Genomic DNA, 24335 nt, shown 5'->3' on the forward strand with positions numbered 1-24335 from the left:
TTAAGTCCAGCTCACCCCGGAGACCGCTCCAATTGTTGGCAGTTGGAAGCACGGGATCCCGCTTCTGCTCAGCGTTGTGCACAGATGAAGGAAATGAGTAATCCAGATTCCAAGTGTCTTTGAATAAAAATCCAGTTTTTAATGACAAATAAAAACAAAATCTATGACATGCATTGAAATGTGATACAGCAGGTCCAAACGAATTGTGCGACCACCACCAGATGCGTTTCGAGCAAGACGCTCTTAGACTTGGTGAGTATGAAAAATCACTACGTCTTTGGTGCACAAACTACTAGGGCCTACCTTGAGTATACACAGGTCTATTAGATGGAGATGGGTTCACAGATGGTTCAGGAGGTATTTTTTCTGGCGGTTGTTGATTGTAACTAGTATACTCCTGAGATAGAAACACTTACATTCATTAAAACCTTCATCTATTCAGGTGCATAAAGAATTACGTCGGCACAGTGTGGGAAGATCGGCCTTGAAGACCTCCAGTCCAAAAACTCACCTCATCATTTTGGTCCAGTGGGAAAAAAGATGAACCTGTGGATTCATATATAGAAGATATTAATAACACAAAAAGTTCAAATGTTCATGTAAGTGTTCAATTTGTTATATATACCGGGAGAAAATACCGGCTGTGCAATCAGGTTTGGATTTCTCCTCAACGATGGTCTTGGCATTGGCATTGGCATTTTTCGGTTGTCCATATTGACAGATTTATCTCTATTGCAGAGCTAAAAAAAATCTAAGAAAAAAAAAAAGAGTCAAGATCAACAATAGTAGACCTACGCAATTTTTCCATGGCATATTTTAAATACTAGTCGACTACATGGGCTTTTAAAGACCTAATTGGAAGAGAGATCAATAAGAGCTGCAGCCTATAGTGGTGCTTGTGTTTGTGAAAAAGTAGAAATAGAAAATGCAATGAGTCAAAATTATTAGTCATTTTTTTATTGAGTAAAATGATCCAAAATCTTGTGCCTGCAAGTATCAAAACTATGTGAAACTTTAGGATTAACGGTCAACTCAAAGATGAAATTATACAATAGTCTTGTGTTTTCAATCAACGGAATGACAATCTGGTGTGAGTGGGCGACCTGTTTGTTTAAAGAATAATGATTAGCAATGAGCAAAGAGTAACTATTCGGGTTTGGATTATTCATAACGAATCTCAAAGTACTGTTCCGGTATTCATCACAAATAACGAACCTAATACAAGTCAATGGAAAACCATTGAAATCTTCAAGAAAAATGCTTGTGTTCCCCATTGAATTACATTAAGTTTGTTATGCGTGACGAATACCGGAATAATACTTTGGGGTTCTTTAAGAATAATCCGAATAGTTAGTATTTGGTCATCACTAATAATTATTAGAGATGAGTGAACCCGAGATTTGGTGTTTGGAGTTCGTACCAAACACAGATTTTACAAAAAAAATAGAGTTTGGGTTCGGAGAGCGGGTACTTTACATATGATCTTCTCTCATGCGAGCAATGATGTGCTCGGGTACACTTGGTGCTCAGCCAACTGCAAGCCGCTTGCAGTGTTTGATCGGCTTGCACCAGGGGTAACAACAGTGTGATCGAATGTAGTGTGCACCAAACAAAAAAATGTTAAAACCCAGCCCAAATCTTGTTTATGGCTGGCTGCATGTGGGCGAAGACCCAAATTACCTAATTAGTGACTTCCATTGGGGTTTAGGTCAAGTCCAGGTCCCAAACTGAACTTTATCTAAAGTTCGGCTGAACCCGCCAAACCGAATTTCCACAGGTCCGCTCATCTTTAATCATGATCTATCAAAGTCAGACGTTCACAGCACGTGTAAATGGAAGTATATCAGGGCCTGAACATAGGATATTCCTGAGGACCTTGAAATAACTCTTACCTCACTAATCCAGTTTCACAGATTGAACATTTTTGGCAAAGCAACTCATGTGCCTTCCATGGCGCACATCTTACATTTAAGTATGGAAAAATTCTGATAGAAATATAGTTGCTTGAAAAAGGAGGTGGCCATGGTAAGTATAATGTTTGGGCATTTTAGCTGCTCTTATGGGGTGAACAGCATTTTATGACTGATTGATTTTCGAGATTACAATGCAATGCAATGGAATTCAGCACTAGATAGGTTGGTGCATCTGTAAGAGCAGTGAAGTGATGACCGAGGGACACCGCGGTGCAAAGTAAGGTACGGTACCAGAAGGGCTGAAGGGTAAACCAAGGACTGTACTTATTGGGAACAGTTACAGACACAGACTGCTAAGCAGCCAGGAAGGAGGGATAATGGTAAAGTAGGAAAACACAGAATCTTACACATGAATGTTCTCTCTAGTTGAAGCAAGGTATCAGGTCACCTCAACTATTAAAAAGTTTTACAATAAAGCAATAACACGCTGTTCAGTTATCAAACGAAAATTGCTTTACTCTATACACTTTCCTAGCTGGTGTCCTCTAACGGGACCGTGCGGACACCGCACTCCAGCTACGGAGATCTTAACTCCTCCCTAACCGAAGCACCCGGGTACTGTCCGAAGGATCAGTTTTCTGCTATTACAATAGGAGCATAGATTTGCACTTCTCTTGCAAATGGCAAAGAGGCTTTTGTTCCCTCGGGCTATAACACAGCGGGGCTCATCCAGGCGACGTCTTCTTTTTGGTCGGATACTGACTCTCCCTCTTGTGGGTTCTTCACACAGCATTCTGCAACTTCCTCCCTCTCTTACTGGTCCTTCCTGCACTTTTGTATGTGGACCAAACCAAAACACAACAAAACAGGAGGGGAGGTGTGGACTGATCCATTACGTAAAACAGAGGACCCCACCTCTTAAAGTCACAGTGAAACAAAGTCTTTAGTAGGGGTTACACCCCCTACAGCAGCATAAAGCAGTGATTGATTATCTCATTTAGCAGGCAAAGTGGAGCTTAGTGTACTTTGAAAACCACTACTGAGATCTGAAGAGGTACACGTCTCACCCACTTTAGCCCTATGAAACACTAGTGTATTTGTCAGTAGGTACAACTATGGGATCAACAATGTAATTCCACCTCATAATTATATTGGGAAAACATTCAAAAAGATGCAACAGATTATGAGGAAGAACATCACATGTCCGCTGCTACCTTGGGGCATTTTAGGACCCTCAAGGACAATGTTACATGCAGCAGAAGGTGTAAGATAATGAAGAGCAGTAACAGCTGATGGATGTGGAGGGGGGACATTGAGTTATCAGAAGAAAATGCAGGGGAAGAGGCTGACAGTGTGAAATTGATGATGATAATGATCACACTGGCTCTGATAACTATCTCTTGCAATGGAGTGAACCATAAGGGCCCTCGGTTTTGCTGGCAAGCAAGGCAATCTGCATGCTCAATTGCTCGTGGATTGAAGCAAAGAGATAAGTATTGGACAGCCATGCTTTTATATCCTTGCTATAAAGACAAAATTTGGTGCTCCCAGCAGAGCCAGAGTTCTCCCACCTGTGCCTCGTATAGGGGCTCACCAGCAGTGGTCACAGCTCATAAGGGAAACTCCTGGTGACAGGTTCCCTTTACACTTTATTATTTTATTTTAAGAAACTACTAGTCTATAGACAAAAATGGAAAGATCACAATAGAAAAAACAGCTAAAACATAACTGCTTTCATATCGGGCAATTACTTCCATAACAGTTATGTTTGTGACTCTTTGATAATGTTTATGTGTCTTTCTATACCAAACGATGACGCTATTGTGCATGCTATGGACATCTTTACATTTGCTCATTTTTCCTGATGCCAAGTCATCGATTTCAAAAACTAGATTTGCAATCAAAATTATTCATCCCCTCTATTGCAAATTTGGTTTATTAGCAAAACTTACAATCGTTCTGCTGTTTGCAATACACAGAACAAAAACATTGTAAATAGCTCAAAACAACAAATATACCAAATGGTTTCTCCAAATTCAGCACAAAATGCCCGTTTTTCGGACTCCTGCAGGCTCAGAATTATTCACCCTACTGTGACAAGCATTTTTTAGTACTTAGTGCAGACTTTCTGGCTATTTATGACCTTCTGTAAACATAATATATAGCCAGACACAGTCTTCTGGCAACCTTTTTAGGGAATCTTAGTCCATTTCCCTTGAGCAGGGCTGGGCAAAGTGTGGCCACATCCGGCCCCATGGATGTTCCAGTCCGGCCCTTAGACCAAGCTAGTCGAAATACTGAAAACATTGGACCACAAGCCACATCCTGCCCTTCCTCACCTCTCATCCTTTGCCGCCGCACGAGTTCCCATATCCTCGCTATCTGCATCCTCAGGATGAAGTTAGCAGTGAATACATTCATGGAAGACGAAGCTGTTGGGCTCATGCTGTATATAGTAGGGTATGTGGGGCTCATGCTGTATATAGTAGGGTATGTGGGGCTCATGCTGTATATAGGAGGCTATGTGGGGCGCATGCTGTATATAGGAGGCTATGTGGGGCGCATGCTGTATATAGTAGGGTATGTGGGGCTCATGCTGTATATAGTAGGGTATGTGGGGCTCATGCTGTATATAGGAGGGTATGTGAGGTGTTCACGCTGTATATAAGAGTCTATATGTGGGCCCATATGGTATATAAGAGACTATATGAGAGCTCATCCTGTATGTTGGAGGCTATGTGGGGGCTCATACTGTATGTAGGGAGCTATGTTTAGGCTCCCCAAAAGCCTACAAAAAGGGTCAACTGTTTCTTCCAGTTTCCCATGGTCATCCTCTCTGGGCCAAGTGTGCACATTAATCAATAGAGAATGGGAAGACATCCAATATGCAAGATCTGTCTTTATCTTATCACCTGCAGCCGAGTGAGGGTTGGGGCATCCCCAAACATAGTATCTCACTATATAAACCCTACCTGCCTTTACTAGCCGAGGGACATTCAATATATACTAGGAAATATAGAAGAAACCAGGATGGAACCATTACAAAGAGCTAATAGAGTGGTGACACCCCTCTATAATGTCTATATCCTATAAGTAGATGGCTTGTCCATGTAAACTATTGGCCTCACCAATATATACAGTCATATGAAAATGTTTGGGCACCCCTATTAATGTTAACCTTTTTTCTTTATAACAATTTGGGTTTTTGCTATTTCAGTGTCATATATCTAATAACTGATGGACTGAGTAATATTTCGGAATTGAAATGAGGTTTATTGTACTAACAGAAAATGTGCAATCCACATTTAAACAAAATTTGACCGGTGCAAAAGTATGGGCACCTCAACATAAAAGTGACATTAATATTTTGTAGATCCTCCTTTTGCAAAAATCACAGCCTCTAGTCGCTTCCTGTAGCTTTTAATGAGTTCCTGGATCCTGGATGAAGGTAGATTTGACCATTCCTGTTTACAAAACAATTCCAGTTCAGTTAAGTTTGATGGTCGCCGAGCATGGACAGCCGCTTCACATCATCCCACAGATGTTCAATGATATTCAGGTCTGGGGACTGGGATGGCCATTCCAGAACATTGTAATTGTTCCTCTGCATGAATGCCTGAGTAGATTTGGAGTGGTGTCTTGGATCATTGTCTTGCTGAAATATCCATCCCCTGCGTAACTTCAACTTCGTCACTGATTCTTGCACATTATTGTCAAGAATCTGCTGATACTGAGTTGAATCCATGCGACCCTCAACTTTAACAAGATTCCTGGTGCCGGCATTGGCCACACAGCCCCAGAGCATAATGGAACCTCCACCAAATGTTACTGTGGGTAGCAATTGCTTTTCTTGGAATGCCGTGTTTTTTTGCCTCCATGCATAACGCCTTTTTGTATGACCAAACAACTCAATCTTTGTTTCATCAGTCCACAGGACCTTCTTCCAAAATGTAACTGGCTTTTCCAAATGTGCTTTTGCATACCTCAGGCGACTCTGTTTGTGGCGGGCTTGCAGAAACGGCTTCTTTCGCATCATTCTCCCATACAGCAACGTGCGCTGTATTGTTGACCGATGCACATTGACACCATCTGCAGCAAGATGATGCTGCAGGTCTTTGTAGGTGGTCTGTGGATTGTCCTTGACTGTTCTCACCATTCTTCTTCTCTGCCTTTCTGATATTTTTCTTGGCCTGGCACTTCTGGGCTTAACAAGAACTGTACCTGTGTTCTTCCATTTCCTTACTATGTTCCTCACAGTGGAAACTGACAGTTTAAATCTCTGAGACAACTTTTTGCATCCTTCCAAATCTTTGTTTTCAGATCATTTGAGAGTTGTTTTGAGGAGCCCATGATGCCACTCTTCATAGGAGATTCAAATAGGAGAACTACTTGCAAGTGGCCACCTTAAATACCTTTTCCCATGACTGGATACACCTGCCTATGAAGTTCAAAGCTCAATGAGGTTACAAAACCAATTTAGTGCTTTAGTAAGTCAGTAAAAAGTAGTTAGGAGTGTTCAAATCAAGAAATTGATAGGGGTGCCCATACTTATGCACCTGTCAAATTTAGTTTAAATGCAGATTGCACATTTTCTGTACAATAAACCTCATTTCAATCCAGAAATATTACTCAGTCCATCAGTTATTAGATATATGAAACTGAAATAGCAAAAACCCAAATTGTTATAAAGAAAAAAGGTTAACATTAATAACACAAACTTTTTCATATGACTGTGTATAGCTTTACAGTATACTATACATGATACAAGATGTGTACTCACCGACCGCAGCCGCACCTTGATATCACCACCGATCAACGAGAACACATAACACTCCAGTGTCCTCCCATTCCAGTAATGTACCTGCAACTGGGCTCTCCTTTTTGGATATTTATATATCTGTTATCAAGATACTTGGAAGGTTCTTTTGGTCCCTGAGGGTGAAGTACACATATTATTACAGGCTGAGTAAAATACAGGTCTCTGCCATGAAGCACTCGGTCTCACGGGGTCTGTCGCCTTCAGCAGGAACATTCGATTCTGTAAGAGACTCTCATTTTGTTCATACATTTTGCATGCAATGCATATGAGCCTAGCGGGAACATACCCGAGCCTTGAGATTTGGAAATCTGGCGGTGACCTAACCACTTTGACTATAATTTCAGATAAAGATGGTGATATGGCGCCACGAGCCTGGTGCAATGGGCAAAAGATCCAGGGCACGTGCTGCTGGGTTCAGCTGCTTGCAATCCTCTTCTAGATACTCCTGTGAGTCAAGGCCGCTTTACACGCAACGACGTATCTAACGATATGTCGTGGGGGTCACGGAATTCGTGACACACATCTGGCATCGTTAGCGACGTCGTTGCGTGTGACACCTACGAATGACCGCTAACGATCAAAAATACTCACCTAATCGTTGATCACTGACACGTCGTTCATTTTCAAAATATCGTTGCTCGTTCAGGACGCAGGTTGTTCTTCGTTACTGAGGCAGCACACATCGCTACGTGTGACACCCCGGGAACGACGAACAACAGCATTCCTGCGTCCTCCGGCAACGAGGTGGGCGTGACGTTAATGCGGCTGGTCTCCTCCCCTCTACTTCTATTGGTGGCCGCTGTGTGACGTCGCTGTGACGGCTAACCTCCCCCTTAAAAAAGAGGTTGTTCGCTGCCTACAGCGACGTCGTTAGGAAGATAAGTACGTGGGACACATACTACCAATATTGTGCACCACGGGCAGCGATTTGCCCGTGACGCACAAACGACGAGGGCGGGACCGATCGCTAGTGACATCGCTAGCGACGTCGCTGCGTGTAAAGCAGCCTTCAATAGGAACATTTCGGTTTTCTTTAAAATGTATCTGTCATATCAGATAACTTTTCAGAATAAGCTGTTATGTCTGTGTTCATGAGTAGAGGTCAGGGTTCGTACCGAACACTGAGTGTCCAGGGCTCAAACCCAAACCCAAACACTGTGCATAATGACACAATCTTACCAGCTTCCGCCAGCATCTTCACAAGGTCTTTTTCTTTTGTTCTTGGGTTGATCTGCACATGTCTGTCCAAAGCACGTTCATCTCTGGTACACAGAACCGTCTCCTTCCTGAGCGGTATGATGGCTGGACATTCCCATCTTGATTGTACTTGCATATCATTGTACAGATGAACGAGGCACCTTCAGCAATCTGATAATTGCACCCAAGGATGAACCAGACTTTTGCAAGTCCACAATTCTATTCCTGAGATCTTGGCTGATTTATTTTGACTTTCCCATGATGCTGCACAAAGAAGCCGTGTGTTTCAGGTGTGCATTAAAATACATCCACAGGTGTGTCTCTAATTAACTCAGATGTTGCCAATAAACCTATCAGAAGCTTCCAAAGACATGACATCATCATATGGGCTGTCCCATATTGTTTAAAGGCACAGTACTCCTAGTGTATGGAAACTTTTGACTTTGTAGAAAGTAATAAAAATGCCTTAAAACATTCTCTCATTATTCTGGCATTTGGCAAATAGAAATAATTTTGGTTCCTAAAATGGGAAAGGTTTATTCTGATTTCATGTAAGATAGTGAGAAAAACCTGCAGATGTGTCTTTTTAGAGAGTGGAAGGAAAAACCTGCAGATGTGTCTGTATAGAGAGCGGAGGGAAAAACCTGCAGATGTGTCTATAGAGCGAAGAGGGAAAAACCTGCAGATGTGTCTGTATAGAGAGCAGAGGGAAAAAGCTGCAGATGTGTATATATAGAGAGTGGATGGAAAAACCTGCAGATTTGTCTTTAAAGAGAGAGAAAGGAAAAACCTGAAGATGTGTCTTTATAGACAGCAGAGGGAAAAACCTGCAGATGTGTCTTTACAGAGAGCGGAGGGAAACTTTTTATTCTAACTGTATGTTTTATATTCTGCATTTTTTACCACTTTTCTCCTTTGCAGGATCTAATTTAAATTTCAGTTAATAAGTGGAGAATAGCTGTTCTGATGTCTCCCATACACAGCACACACCAAAATGAGGAATTACTGCCCTCTGGTCTCTATTTGGCACATGTTCAAAAGCAGGGATAAAATGAAGCACATTTTCCAGCCGTACTGAGCAGTGTAGCTGTGATACCAGCTCTAGAATAACATAAAACACTTCCTAGACAGCTGCTCCACCGTCTGTCCTTCAGCTCCTCTCTCTATAGACTTTAACAGGAACTGTAATCTGATCTTTCAGTGAATTGGCAGGTCATTATGCTTTGATCAAGATGAATTTGAGCTGTTCTTTAGAATGTAGGATAAGTTCAGGAGAGGTGGCTCAAAAGTGGAGAAAGAAGTTGATTTCTCTGATAAGATAAATCTCAACGTCTCTTATATTCGAGTCTAAAATTTCATGAGTACCTGTTGTTTTGGGTAACTTTACAAAATAAGCTTATAAAGACACATCTGCAGGTTTTTCCATTTCTCTCTATAAAGACACATCTACAGGGTTTTACCCTCCGCTCTCTATAAAGACACATTTGCAGGGTTTCACTTCTGCTCTCTATAAAGACACATCTGCATGTTTTTCCATTTCTCTCTATAAAGACACATCTGCAGGTTTTTCCATTTCTCTCTATAGACACATCTGCAGGTTTTTCCCTCCGCTCTCTATAAAGACACATCTGCAGGGTTTTACTTCCGCTCTCTATAAAGACACATCTGCAGGTTTTTCCATTTCTCTCTATAAAGACACATCTGCAGGTTTTTCCATTTCTCTCTATAAAGACACATCTGCAGGTTTTTCCATTTCTCTCTATAAAGACACATCTGCAGGTTTTTTCATTTCTCTCTATAAAGACACATCTGCAGGTTTTTCCATTTCTCTCTATAAAGACACATCTGCAGAGTTTTACATCCACTCTCTATAAAGACACATCTGCAGGTTTTTCCATTTCTCTCTATAAAGACACATCTGCAGGTTTTTTCTTCCACTCGCTATAAAGACACATCTGCAGGTTTTTCCCTACGTTCTCTATAAAGTGTGTGCACATAAGGAATAACCCAATTTCTGACCATTATATGATTTGTTTTCCGAAGTGTTCACATCCGTAGGCCCTATATGTAATTTTCAGTTCTCTCTGAGCTATTGGGTGGAGAGTAGCTGCTATGGTAGAAATCTTTTTATGAAAAACTTTTTAGAAAGTTTAACTTTTGCGTTTAGGAAGCAAATGAACAAATGAAACAAATTGGTGTTAAAGTGTATTCTTTAATGCATCATAACCTTGTTAATATCCAACAATACATATTTTTGTGAATGATTCAGCAATATTAGCATTATTTTCGTAACAATTTAAATATTATTTGTGCAAGTAATACTATAATTAGCTTTTTTTTGCTGCAAAATTGCAAGAATTATTCTATGTGTACCGTAAAATGATTTATCAAGAATTTGTGGGATACCAAGAAAATAAAAATCATAGAATAAGCAAAGTAGATCAAAAAGAGTGGCAGGATCATCACTAGCCCGACGTCCTCCTCCTAATTGCTGGCACCTACATCTTTCTTGCAGAACATGTTGTAGTTTTCAATGACAACATTCACTTTATTGTACAATGTATTGGAAAATATAAAATTCCAACTGCCGTAAAAGGGATGAAAAACAACCCAAAATGCCAAAATGTTGTGTTTTTCCATTTAGTTTTTATAGTATTTGTTTTTCTATAAAAGTAACCTGGTGACATGATTCTCCAGATATATACGATTACGGCGATGCCCAACTTGTATCATTTGTTTTTTAAGTTTTGGAAAAGTTCTGAAATTTGAAAAAAAAAATCATCAAAGGCAGGGAAACGACCTTAGATGTAAGTATACGTCAAAGGCCATGAAGGGGTAAATGATGTTCTCCTATGAAGTCCCCTCTCTGGCTGGGCTTCAAAGGAGAACTAAGATGGCATCAATGGGGGCTTTTAGCAGGGCCCCAGCTACCATGACAGCTCAACTGCTTTGTGTGGAACCTGATGGCAGTTGGTGAACACGCACACTGACCGTGCCATGCAATGCCTATGTGAGTGATTGACAGTGGCTTTTAAATGCAGCTGCAATTGGGAGCTGAAGTAAAGGGGGCTTTACACGCTACGATATCGCTAGCGAGCGTACCCGCCCCTGTCGTTTGTGCGTCACGGGCAAATCGCTGCCCGTGCCACACAATATCGTTAGTCCTCGTAACACGGACTTACCTGCCTAGCGATGTCGCTGTGGCCGGCGAAGCACCTCCTTTCTAAGGGGGCGGTTCGTGCGACGTCACAGCGACATCACACGGCAGCCGCCCAATAGAAGCTGGGGGGCGGAGAGCAGCCGAAAGTGACGCCCACCTCGTTGCCGGAGGACGCAGGTACAGTGTTGTTCGTCGTTCCTGGGGTGTCACACGTAGCGACGTGTGCTGCCTCAGGAACGACCAACAACCTGCGTCCAGAACGAGCAACGATATTTGGGATTAGAACGACGCGTCAACGATCAACGATTAGGTGAGTAATTTTGATCGTTAACGGTCGTTCGTACGTTTCACTCGCAACGACGTCGCTAACGAGGCCGGATGTGCATCACGAATTCCGTGACCCCAACGACATCTCGTTAGCGATGTCGTTGCGTGTAAAGCCCCCTTTACAGGCTGTATAAAACAGCTGACATCTGCAAGGTACAGTGCGGGTCCAGATCCTGACCCCACTCCAGATCTGGGGATCTGACATGGGATGTACTAATAATACGTCCTACATTGGAAAGGGTTTAAGCTGTGGAAAGTCTTAAAGGGAACCTGTCACCAGATTTTTCCCTATTAAACTAAAGGAATCCCCTTCTGCAGCTCCTGAGCTGCATTCTATGAAGCTGCACCTTGGCCCTGTCTCCCCTTCCAGACCCCGAAAATAACTTTAGAAAACCTGGCCGTTAGGTATGCTAATTACCTTGGTTGGCCAGATGGGCGGGCTCATCTTCTGCTCCTTTATCCCCCTCCTGCCGCTGCTTGCCGTTCTCCTTCCTTGATTGACGGGATGATGCCCGTCATCATCTTTCTCGTCACATTTTCAAATCTCGCGCCTGTGCAGTTAGGTCGGCTTGCACAGGCGCAGTTCGCTCTGCCATATCGCGGCCAGAGCAGAAAACAGCTGCCCTCGCTCACGCCGATGGGCTAAATGCGCAGGCGTGAGATTATAGGCAGGTACGAGCATGGCGCTGCGCTGGTGAGGTCATGCACAGCGCCGACCTCACCAGCGCCATGCTCTTACCCACCCATAATCTCGCGCGTGCGCAATTAGCTCACCGTTGCGAGATAGGGCAGCTATGTTTTCTGCTCTGGCCGCGATATGGCAGAGCGAACTGCGCCTGCGCAAGCCGACCTAACTGCACAGGCGCGAGATTTGAAAATCGAACGAGGAGGATGACGGAGAGCGTCATCAAGAAAGGAGGACGGCGATCAGCGGCAGGAGAGGGATAAAGGAGCAGAAAATAAGCCCGCCCATCTGGCCAACCAAGATAATTAGCATACCTAACGGCCAGGTTTTATAAACTTATTTTTGGGGTCTGGAATAGGAGACAGGGCCAAAGTGCAGCTTCATAGAATGCAGCCCAGGAGCCGCAGAAGGCGATTCTTTTAGTTTAATAGGTAAAAATCTGGTGACAGGTTCCCTTTAAGAGTTATGTCAGTCTTTTCTGAAAACGTTTTGCATGGTCCTTGGTGCAGGTACGCATATGTGTCCATGTGTTTGTGTGCTATCCATTTGACATCCGGATAGCACATGGACAGCATGAGCTGGTATACTTGCCTGTCTCCGGTGCTGCTGTTACTTACGAATCTGCAGTCAGTGCAGTGAATATTCATGAGGCATAATGAGCAGGACCCGGAAACAACAGCAGCGCTGGAGACAGCGATGTATAAAAATTTATTATTTTTATGTGACCCGTGTTTTCTCCGGTATGTGTCACACTGATGTCATATGGATCACATCAGTGTACAGTCCATGTCACACCCGTGCTGCCGGCAGAAAATGGACATGTCGCCGTATGGAGCACACAGACACACGGCCCATGTGAAAACACAGACATGTGCACAAACCCATTGAATTTAATGGGTCTACGTGTGTCCATGTGGAAATGTGCACCACATGTACCAGAAACACGAACATGTGAAGGAGGCTTTAGGCAGAGCGTGGCGGCAATTATTGATGCACCACATTGTTATATTATTTTGCCAATCACTTTGCGTCAGCTAGTCTTCCTTTGCCCTGTGGCCTCCATAGATTTTTATCCTGCCCTGTGCAGTCATCATATCAATATATCTGTTTAAATCACAATTGGCTTTTGCTTACTTGCTCAGTGAGAAGGGGAGAGCGAAGTAATAAAAACATTTATTAACATATGCATCTTATTCTTATGGCGCTGGGATGACTTAGCAGAAAGAACTAATCAAACAGTAATGCAAAATCACGCTTAAAAAAATAAATAAAAAAAAGCTGGCGCTCATTCGCCAGTAAAAAAAAACAAACACACATTGGAGCGACATGCGCCAGATGTATTGCCCACCGCTTAATAAATATTGGCACATATTTACTTGTGATAGAAAATAAAAAATAAGCCATACTTTACTAAATGGTTGCCCCCACCAACTCCCGCTAAGCCCCAGTGTTACGTCTCCGCCAGGGCCTGCTCCCGTGACGTCTGCTCCGGTCACCAGGCGCTGCTCTGCTCACACTGCAGGCAGTGCTGGTGATAGGATAGAAGTCAGTTCCAGTGGCTCTGGTGGGCGGAGTCGCCGCACATTCACCAGGCTTCGTCGGGCTGGAACTTGCAGTACTGCTGACTGACTGTAGGGGTGTGTGCCTTCCAGCTAGTATCAGCTCCTACTCCAGCCTATGGGAAGGCACCACACCCCTTTTTATACCCTACAGTGTTCTTGGATCTTTGCCAGATATAGTCTTGTGTTGCTGTGAGCTACATCCTTCCTGGTACTGTGCAGATTGCTTTATATCTCGTATGAACTCTTTTGTTTATTGACGTCCCTCCTGCCTGCTGTATTGTACCTCGCCTGACAACCCGGTTATGACTTCGGCCTGTTTTTCGGACATTCCTCCTGCTTGCTCTTATTTACCTTGCCTGACATCCCAGTTTTGACTTCGGCCTGTTTTTCGGACATTCCTCCTGCTTGCTCTTATGTACCTTGCCTGACATCCCAGTTTTGACCTCGGCCTGTCTTTTGGACATTCCTCCTGCTTGCTCTTATGTACTTCGCCTGACATCCCAGTTTTGACCTCGGCCTGTTTTTCGGACATTCCTCCTGCTTGCTCTTATGCACCTTGCCTGACATCCCAGTTTTGACCTCGGCCTGTTTTTCGAACATTCCTCCTGCTTGCTCTTATGTACTTCGCCTGACATTCGGTTTAGACCTCAGCCTGTTTTTCGGACATTCCTCCTGCTTGCTCTTATGTACCTCGCCTGACATCCCGGTTTTGACCTCGGCCTGTTTTTCGGACTTTCCTCCTGCTTGCTCTTATGTACTTCGCCTGACATCTGGTTTAGACCTCAGCCTGTTTTTCGGACATTCCTCCTGCTTGCTCTTTTGTACCTCGCCTGACATCTCGGTTTGACCTCGGCCTATTTTCTGGACATTATCCTTGCCTTCCTATTTTGTACCTTGCTGACGTTCTAGTTTTAACCCTGCCTGGCGACTATCCCCGTCTTTGGACTGCAGCCTACCTTAGGCAGTGAACCCCTGGACCCTGCAGTAATCCAGATCCTTGTATAGGGGTTAAAGGGTTTCGGGGTACTTCGGGGTCCTGCTTAGTGGGTGGCTTGCCGTTACACCCAGCAAATAACCAAAAACTTAAAAAAAAAGGCTTCTGCTTAAATTATATAATTAAAATTATAAAAAATTCTGTCCCAGCTTGAACTGTAAAAAACTGTTCCTCCCCGACTAATCCTTTGGTGCTGCTCTTTAGCGCGGAAAATGGGAGCTGGGCTGGGGCAGTGCTAATGGTGCCGGAATCGGCCAAGACTACGCAACAGCTACAAGGATCCTATAAATGAGGACAGATATTGGGTTTTGGGGGAAGGGGGGTGTTTTGACCACATTAGGCATTTTTTTGTTTGTTTTTTTTTTGTAAGTAGGGTGAGCTTTTACCTCTAACTCATGTAATTCTAAGAATATATTCATGTAAAATAATGCAAATTTAAAAAAAAAAATTCAGAGAAATTCATTTTTTTTTCATTATTAATTCAAAATTTTTGTAAGCGTTCCCGGGCCAGCTTGAGCCGCTGAATCTGGTCCTTCAGCCTCTGTCTATCTCCGGACAGGCCGTCCCTTTCCTCTAGCAGGTCCGTCTTGTTTCGCTCTTCCAGAAGTCGGATCATTTCATTTTGTAATTGGTCCTTAAGCTCATGTAGGATGAAGTGCTGGATAATCAGAGGGACCTGATTAGCCAAACGAGTGGTCGTGTTCTGGAAGAGAAAGAAAGACCAAATATTAAAAAAACAAAACAAAAAAACAACAACTTACTGGCCTTATACAAATGAATTCCAATTTTAGCAGATTTAATAATATAATAAACAGATTTAATAAACAGGGAGGAGGGGAGAGGAGGGAGATGCAGCTGCAGCTTCCAACTCTGCACAGTGAAATGAGACAGGGAACAGGAGAAAAACAAGCAAGGAGTCACTAAAAGAACAGACAGTTCTAATATCACAACAGTAGGATAAATGAGAATATACCCTACACATGCCAAAGCTGACAGATCCTCTATATACTACACAGGAGAGCTGACAGATCCTCTATATACTGCACCACACAGGAGAGCTGACAGATCCTCTATATACTGCACCACACAGGAGAGCTGACAGATCCTCTATATACTACACCACACAGGAGAGCTGACAGATCCTCTATATACTACACCACACAGGAGAGCTGACAGATCCTCTATATACTACACCACACAGGAGAGCTGACAGATCCTCTATATACTACACCACACAGGAGATCTGACACATCCTCTATATACTACACCACACAGGAGAGCTGACAGATCCTCTATATACTACACCACACAGGAGAGCTGACAGATCCTCTATATACTACACCACACAGGAGAGCTGACAGATCCTCTATATACTGCACCACACAGGAGAGCTGACACATCCTCTATATACTACACCACACAGGAGAGCTGACAGAACCTCTATATACTACACCACACAGGAGAGCTGACACATCCTCTATATACTACACCACACAGGAGAGCTGACAGATCCTCTATATACTACACCACACAGGAGAGCTGACAGATCCTCTCTATACTACACCACACAGGAGAGCTGACACATCCTCTATATATTACACCACACAGGAGAGCTGACAGTTCCTCTATATACTACACCACACAGGAGAGCTGACAAATCCTCTATATACTACACCACACAGGAGAGCTGACAGATCCTCTATATACTACACCACACAGGAGAGCTGACAGATCCTCTCTATACTACACCACACAGGAGAGCTGACACATCCTCTATATATTACACCACACAGGAGAGCTGACAGTTCCTCTATATACTACACCACACAGGAGAGCTGACACATCCTCTATATACTACACCAGACAGGAGATCTGACACATCCTCTATATACTACACCACACAGGAGAGCTGACACATCCTCTATATACTACACCACACAGGAGAGCTGACAGATCCTCTATATACTACACCACACAGGAGAGCTGACAGATCCTCTATATACTACACCACACCGGAGAGCTGACAGATCCTCTATATACTACACCACACAGGAGAGCTGCCAGATCCTCTATATACTACACCACACAGGAGAGCTGACACATCCTCTATATACTACACCACACAGGAGAGCTGAAAGATCCTCTATATACTACACCACACAGGAGAGCTGAAAGATCCTCTATATACTACACCACACAGGAGAGCTGAAAGATCCTCTATATACTACACCACACAGGAGAGCTGAAAGATCCTCTATATACTACACCACACAGGAGAGCTGACAGATCCTCTATATACTACACCACACAGGAGAGCTGACAGATCCTCTATATACTACACCACACAGGAGAGCTGAAAGATCCTCTATATACTGCACCACACAGGAGAGCTGACAGATCCTCTATATACTACACCACACAGGAGAGCTGACAGATCCTCTATATACTACACCACACAGGAGAGCTGAAAGATCCTCTATATACTACACCACACAGGAGAGCTGACAGATCCTCTATATACTACACCACACAGGAGAGCTAACACATCCTCTATATACTACACCACACAGGAGAGCTGACAGATCCTCTATATACTACACCACACAGGAGAGCTAACACATCCTCTATATACTACACCACACAGGAGAGCTGACAGATCCTCTATATACTACACCACACAGGAGAGCTGACACATCCTCTATATACTACACCACACAGGAGAGCTGACAGAACCTCTATATACTACACCACACAGGAGAGCTGACAGATCCTCTATATACTACACCACACAGGAGAGCTAACACATCCTCTATATACTACACCACACAGGAGAGCTGACAGATCCTCTATATACTACACCACACAGGAGAGCTGACACATCCTCTATATACTACACCACACAGGAGAGCTGACAGATCCTCTATATACTACACCACACAGGAGAGCTGACACATCCTCTATATACTACACCACACAGGAGAGCTGACAGAACCTCTATATACTACACCACACAGGAGAACTGACAGATCCTCTATATACTACACAGGAGAGCTGACACATCCTCTATATACTACACCACACAGGAGAGCTGACACATCCTCTATATATTACACCACACAGGAGAGCTGACAGATCCTCTATATACTACACAGGAGAGCTGACACATCCTCTATATACTACACCACACAGGAGAGCTGACAGATCCTCTATATACTACACCACACAGGAGAGCTGACAGATCCTCTATATACTACACCACACAGGAGAGCTGACAGATCCTCTATATACTACACCACACAGGAGAACTGACAGATCCTCTATATACTACACAGGAGAGCTGACACATCCTCTATATACTACACCACACAGGAGAGCTGACAGATCCTCTATATACTACACCACACAGGAGAGCTGACAGATCCTCTATATACTACACCACACAGGAGAGCTGACAGATTGTAGCACCCATCCCCGCCAGGCCCAGGTGGTGGCATCCTTCCTCTCACCTGCCCTGATGCTCTGCAGCCTCCTCTCCTGCTACAGGTCCTGCCGCGGTCTTCTCACACTCCTGGGTCGTGCACTCTGCTACTGTACCAGAGTCTACTGCAGCCTCTTTCTGCTTCCAGGCCACACGCAGGACTTTAGTAAGTGCTCATAGGGTGTGGGAGGCCATGCCCCTTTCTTAAAGTGGTAGCGTCCCATTACTTGGAAGTGACCCGAGAGGTCACCTGTTACCTAAAAGGTATTTTAGCCTGCCTCCCCTGACAGGAGGCGCCTGAGCAACGTTGCCAGCAGCGCCTTGCTATTGTTCAGGTCTCCGGTTGTTATTTTGTCTGGTCCCTGTACCTGTCCCTAGTTACAAACCTGTCTCGTCCTAGAGTCTCCTCACCTTCATCGCCTGTGTGCCGTCATAGCTTTTACTGCAGTGCCGTCTGTCTGAGCCATCTCTTGATTGTCACCTCACCTGAGCCTTCACCAAGGTGCTGTCTCGTCTCTGCCTTCACCTTGAAGCCGCTATATCTCGAGCTCCTGTATTGGACATTGTGATTATATCTGTCCATAAGAGACTGCCCCCTCTGGTCCCTGGCTGCCGTGCATTTAGGCCTTCTATCGGATGCGCCGCACAGTCCCTGTATAGGGGTTCGCTGCTGGTCGCTTCTTCAGGGGAGTCCAGTGCACGGTCCAGTGGGTCCACCCCCGGACACTTGCCGCCCTTCGGTGAGTGTAACACAGATCTTCTATGTACTCTATAAGCTACAGATTTTCCAATTTTTGACATTTCTAATTGTCTCTCCAGTAAAGGAGACAAACTCTAGCGCAGCGCCACCTATTGGAAGTAGCGATCCTAAAAGTCACAAGTGGATTTTTAACAATCCTTTGCAATATGACTCAGGATATATAAGCCAGATCAGAATCCCAATTTGCAGACACGGTGTTTCGGGGTGCTTGCCCCTCGTCAGTGCAAAGTATGGGGGTGTCTGATCTGGCTCATGAGAAAGCTATGTGGGGACCACGGGGGAACACTATTCTCTTTAAGGAGACTTTGCAAGCCAGTCTGGCTGCCAAGAATTCTAAGAAATGAACTGTGAGTCCTTCGGCTGTACTGATAGTTGTATACTATACTATACTATATAGTTCTGTACTAGTAACTCACCTTAAAGTAAGCCTCCAGATGGCAGGAGAGTTCACTCATTGACAGCTGCCTTTGGTCATGCGGGACTTTACCTTTCTCTGCAGCTCTTACAGCTGACAAGGCCTCACAGTACAGAGTGTCCTGACAATGAATGATTTTCTCCATTTTGAATTGTAAAGTGATTGTCACCTCGGCATCTTTTTTCTGCTTGTGAGAAATATCTTCGATTTTATCCTTGGAACAAGAAAGAAAAGACAGTGCAAATATTAAACCGGGTAGTGATAGACTGCCTGCACTCCCCGACCACTGTACAGCAGAGCCGGGATATCGTGTGAGTTACTGCAGACCTCCAAGGGTCTTTTTGGAGTTAATAAAGTGGGGGAAAGAGGGTGCAGTATTTCATTTCAAATAAACGATTTTTTTCTGAGTTTGTTTTTATTTCTTTTTACTTATAAGATTAGTGATTGGGGTCTCATACACCTCTACCCATCATTAATTTTGGGCTTAATGACAGTTGTGCGCTGTTATTAACCCCTGATATTACCCTGATTGCCACCGCACCAGGGCAATCGGGAGGAGCTGGGTAAAGCACCAGGAATGTCGCATCAAATGAAGTTGTGACGCCCCAGGAGTGGTGATCCTGTTCGGGGACGCAATAATGCTGGAATCTTCAGGTCACGGGTGCGTTGACTTCAATAGGGATTCGTGACGCCACTCTCGGTATTGCGGTCAGGGGGTGACCGCCACTGCAGTTTGGGGGACGCCTGGGGCTGGTGTTAGATGCAGTCAATTGTTGTGGCCTCCCGAGAGTGAGGCTGGCCCAAGGGCCCGGTGTAGGAGTGTAGTGCAGCAGGTCGCAGATTAATTCACACACAGTCCAGTAATGTCTTTCAGGGGTTTTACTCACTTCAGATGGCAAGGGTGAGTTGACCCGGGCGATGCTATGATAGACTGCAGAAGAACCAGGTACCTTCAGGCTGATCCAGGGGTGACTATCGACTCGCCTTCCTAGCCCTCTGTTGTTTGTGGTGACCCAGACTTGAAGTCCTACGGGGTCACCCAGGGAAGTCACCTGCGCCTGTTCTCCCCTTTTTCGGCCCGTTTGCTTGTAGCCTGGACCAGGTCACTCCGGCTGCTTGCCTCTTGTGATCTATGGGCCCTCTCGTTGCTACGTGGCTCTGGACTCTGTGGTGGTTTGGTGAAGGGCAAGAAGTGCCCTCACCTGCAGGTTTAGCAGGCCTAGTAAATAGGTTCCTGCTCTGGGGACCTGTAACCCCGTGCGGGCAGGGTCTACTGGCAGTCCCCGTACTCAGCCACCTTTCTGCACTCCGGTCTCAGGTGGTTTTCGGGCGGCACTACCAGGTAGCCCTTTCTCCCCCGCCAGCAGTCACTACACCTGTGGTGTCTGACTAGTGTGTCCTACATGTCTGCACACTGTGCTCTCCACTTCAGACTGGCTCACTACTCCTCTCCCCACTGTGCCTGCCTCCCGCAACTTAGCAACCAGCCTCTCAACCACACCCCTTGAAGTGGAGATGGATGCCACGCCCCCTCCTGGATTTCCCAGGGGTCCCTTCAAAGGTCAATGTGGGAGACCTGGTTACTGTGTGCCTGTGTGTCCATACCCTGGTCAGCCTTCAGGTTTACCTGTATTGTACTCACTCAGCATGAGTGCAGTACTCAGTGGTGCCTGACCAGGTCAGGGGCGCCACAAATGCGACAATATCGGGGTGGTTGCAGTCTGCTATTTTTAGGCTAGGGGGGTTCCCAATAATATCGGTCTCCCCAGCCTGAGAATACCTACCCAGCTGTCAGACCTTATCATGGCTGGGTATCAAATTTGGAGGAACAGCACACTGTTTTTAAAAATTAACTTTGATACACAGCCAAGATATGCGCACGACTAGGGGCTTCATCTGTATGCTTTATGTGTGCTGGGTATCATATGGGGGACCCTACTCCAAATATTTTTTTATTTTTACTGTACTATATAGTATAGATCCACAGACACTGCCTGTGATTAGTTGCAGGCAGACTCTGTCACACAGTCTGGGGGCACGTCTGACTGCAACCAATCACAGACGCTAAGACGGCCAGTGGGCGTGGAAAGCAGTGCATATGCAAAGAAGGTAATGAGCAGCCCCTGAAGTGAATACGTGGCCTGGAAACAGTGTACAGCAGTGGTAAGTACAGCGCGCGCACTCCTATCCTTTCTACCAACACTTTTAATTGCCAGATTCTGGTCCCCATAGACTCATATGGGGACCGGAATCCAGACCGGATCCGGGTTTTAACAACCAGAAACAGGGACCCGCCGGTCACGGTTATCTGCGAGTCCGCTTATCACTAAAAAGGAATCGAAATGACTGCAGTCACTGTACGTGACATTAGATTGTTGACTCTTAACAGTATACAATATACAGACTGTAAAGACTTCCCTATATTACCAGTTCATTAATTCATTTCCATAGAATATTGAGAGAAGCAGGAAAAGTTACTAGTAGGCACATGAGCGCTGGTATGCAAATGACATAAAGGAGGACACGTGAGAGCCAATCGATCAGGCAATTCAGGGAGTTCCTGACTGTGCGCATATTACACACTGTTAGGATTCGTCAATCTGTTGTCACATTAAGCGATTGTAGAAACTTATGACAGGCCCAGAAAACCCCTATAATGTAGACTACAAAATTTATATAAACCTTACCGTGGCAGCGAAGTAAAGATTTTCGAACTGTGCAAAACATTTGGACGCTACATCTTTAAAACATTTTTGAATGAGTTCTAGAGAAATAAAAAGGAAATGTATCAATTAAATGTTGTGCACCCCATTTATAGAGTAAGCAGAATTGTACTTAATATTAAAGGATCTTTCCATCCACATACTAGAACATTAAATTTGTTCACTTTTTTCACACACAAATTATCGATATGTTGCAAACAATAATTTTTGTTTTTGTAGCATCCACTGTTGAAGGTAAAGTGGAATTGGTGGACTAAAACAGCACTAGGTCGTTCTACTGGTTGGAGCTAGCGCTGGCTAAGAAGCAAGTGCTGATGGTATTTATAGGAATAAATGTGGCAAAAAAGAGAATTTTGTTTACTTACCGTAAATTCTTTTTCTTATAGTTCCGTCATGGGAGACCCAGACCATGGGGTGTATAGCTACTGCCTCCGGAGGACACACAAAGTTACTACACTCAAAACGTGTAGCTCCTCCCTCCCAGTATATACACCCCCTGCTAGCCAGTCCTAGCCAGTTTAGTGCAAAAGCTGAAGGAGGACATCCACCCACAAGAAGAGACAGAGTAAAAACCGGAAGAACCGGAACCTCTGTCTACAACAATAACAGCCGGTGAAGACACCGGAACAAGAAACCTGCCAACAGGCAATAGGGAGAGTGCTGGGTCTCCCATGACGGAACTATAAGAAAAAGAATTTACGGTAAGTAAACAAAATTCTCTTTTTCTTTATCGTTTCTATGGGAGACCCAGACCATGGGACGTTCCAAAGCAGTCCATGGGTGGGAATAAACAGACAACTGAGAAGCAGGCAAAACCTAACTTCACAAATGGGCGACAGACGCCTGAAAGATGCGTCTGCCTAAGCCCGCGTCTGCCAAAGCATAAGCATGCCTTGGATAGAGCTTCGAAAAAAGTATGCAGACTAATTCGAGCTGCAGTCTGACAGACCTACTGAGCCGTAGCCTGGAGCCTGAAAGCCCAAAAGGCACCGACAGGTCTGATCAAATGTGCTCTGATCCCCGGCGGGGAAGGCACTTGAGTACACTTGTTGGGCCTCGGAAATGGCCGACCTAAGCCAACGAACCAGGGTCGGCTTAGATGCCGAGAGACCGCTACGCTGACTAGCGGTCAGCACCAGAGAGAGGTGCACTGCCTAATAACGGCGGTGCAAGACACATAGATCCGGAGCGCCCGCACCAGATCCAGGATATGCAACGCTTTCTCAAGCGATGAACAGGAGCCGGACAAAAGGAAGGCAGGAAAATTGCCCCGGATAAGGTGGAAGCAGTAACCACCTCAGGGAAAAAAGTCCGGAGTCGGACGGAGACCACCTTGTCTTGATGCAAAAGGCCAAGAAGGGGGTGACTCCGAGAGAGTACAGCCAGAACTCTCTGGCGGGAAATTATAGCCACTAGAAGACTACTTTCTGTGAAAGATGAAACAAAGAAACCTCCCTAAGAGGCGCAAAGGGGGGTTTCCGGGAACCGAGAGGACCGGATTAAGGTCCCAGGGCTCCATAGGCCGCAGGAAAGGCAGAATAATGTGAGATGCGCCCTGAAAGGAGCGCACCGGAGCCAGCCGGACGATACGCCGCTGGCACATACTGACAGAGCCGAGACCTGTCCCTTAATGAGGGATAGTCCTAGCTGTAAACCGGACTGTGAAAGAGACAGGAGGGTCGGCAAAGCTAAAAAGGTCAAAGGACACTTTGAAGCTCGAGTCATAGCGGAGATGACTTCAGGAAGGATACCAGAAGTCGCCAAGATCCAGGACTCAAGAGCTACGCCGTCAATCTGAGAATCCAGAATTCTGACGGAAAAAACGGACCCTTTTGAGAAAAGGTCTGAACGGTCCGGAAGATGCCATGGCAACCCAACGGACAGAAGGAGCAGGTCAGGGTACCAAGCCTGCCTGGGTCAGTCTGGAGAATGAGAATGACCCGACGGCCCCCTTAACTGATCTTGCGCAGGACTCTGGGCAAGAGGTAGAGACGAAGCTGGGATCAAACATGAACCAGTGTGCCTACCGCAAAACCTGAGGATTGTGGACCACGGTTGGACAGCTGAAATAGTGTGCCTCGCAGTTTTAACATCTAGGATGTGGGCTGCGGATATGGTGGACTAGGAGTCCCTTGTCCACTGAAGAATGATGAGCCGCCAAGATTGCCAGACGGCTGAATGTCCCGCCCTGGAAGTTGATGTAGGAAAACGCTGTCACGTTGTCCGACTGGACTCGAATGTGCCTAGCCGCCAACAGATGGTGAAGGCTTAGAGAGCTAGAAATACAGCTCTGATTTCCAGC

General features: G+C 45.0%; 2 protein-coding genes across 2 annotated transcripts in view; both read right to left on the reverse strand.

Moving 5' to 3' along the window:
• The window catches only part of LOC142285822 (interferon-induced GTP-binding protein Mx1-like), a 105607-nt gene extending 91412 nt beyond the window's left edge, over positions 1-14195 (reverse strand). Inside the window, exons 1-5 of the mRNA XM_075333302.1 lie at positions 14083-14195; positions 10432-10513; positions 626-740; positions 512-546; positions 304-397 (exon numbers count right to left, since the gene is read on the reverse strand). Of these exons, the coding sequence (XP_075189417.1) occupies positions 304-397; positions 512-546; positions 626-740; positions 10432-10513; positions 14083-14195 (439 nt within the window). The remainder of the gene's footprint in view (positions 1-303; positions 398-511; positions 547-625; positions 741-10431; positions 10514-14082) is intronic.
• The window catches only part of LOC142290892 (interferon-induced GTP-binding protein Mx-like), a 78775-nt gene continuing 66961 nt past the window's right edge, over positions 12522-24335 (reverse strand). The window contains 3 exon segments of the mRNA XM_075334958.1: positions 12522-15360; positions 19312-19524; positions 21998-22074. Of these exon segments, the coding sequence (XP_075191073.1) occupies positions 15139-15360; positions 19312-19524; positions 21998-22074 (512 nt within the window). The 3' untranslated portion in view covers positions 12522-15138.

This window comes from Anomaloglossus baeobatrachus, chromosome 2 (genome assembly GCF_048569485.1).
Source record: "Anomaloglossus baeobatrachus isolate aAnoBae1 chromosome 2, aAnoBae1.hap1, whole genome shotgun sequence".
In the NCBI taxonomy this organism is placed as follows: domain Eukaryota; kingdom Metazoa; phylum Chordata; class Amphibia; order Anura; family Aromobatidae; genus Anomaloglossus; species Anomaloglossus baeobatrachus.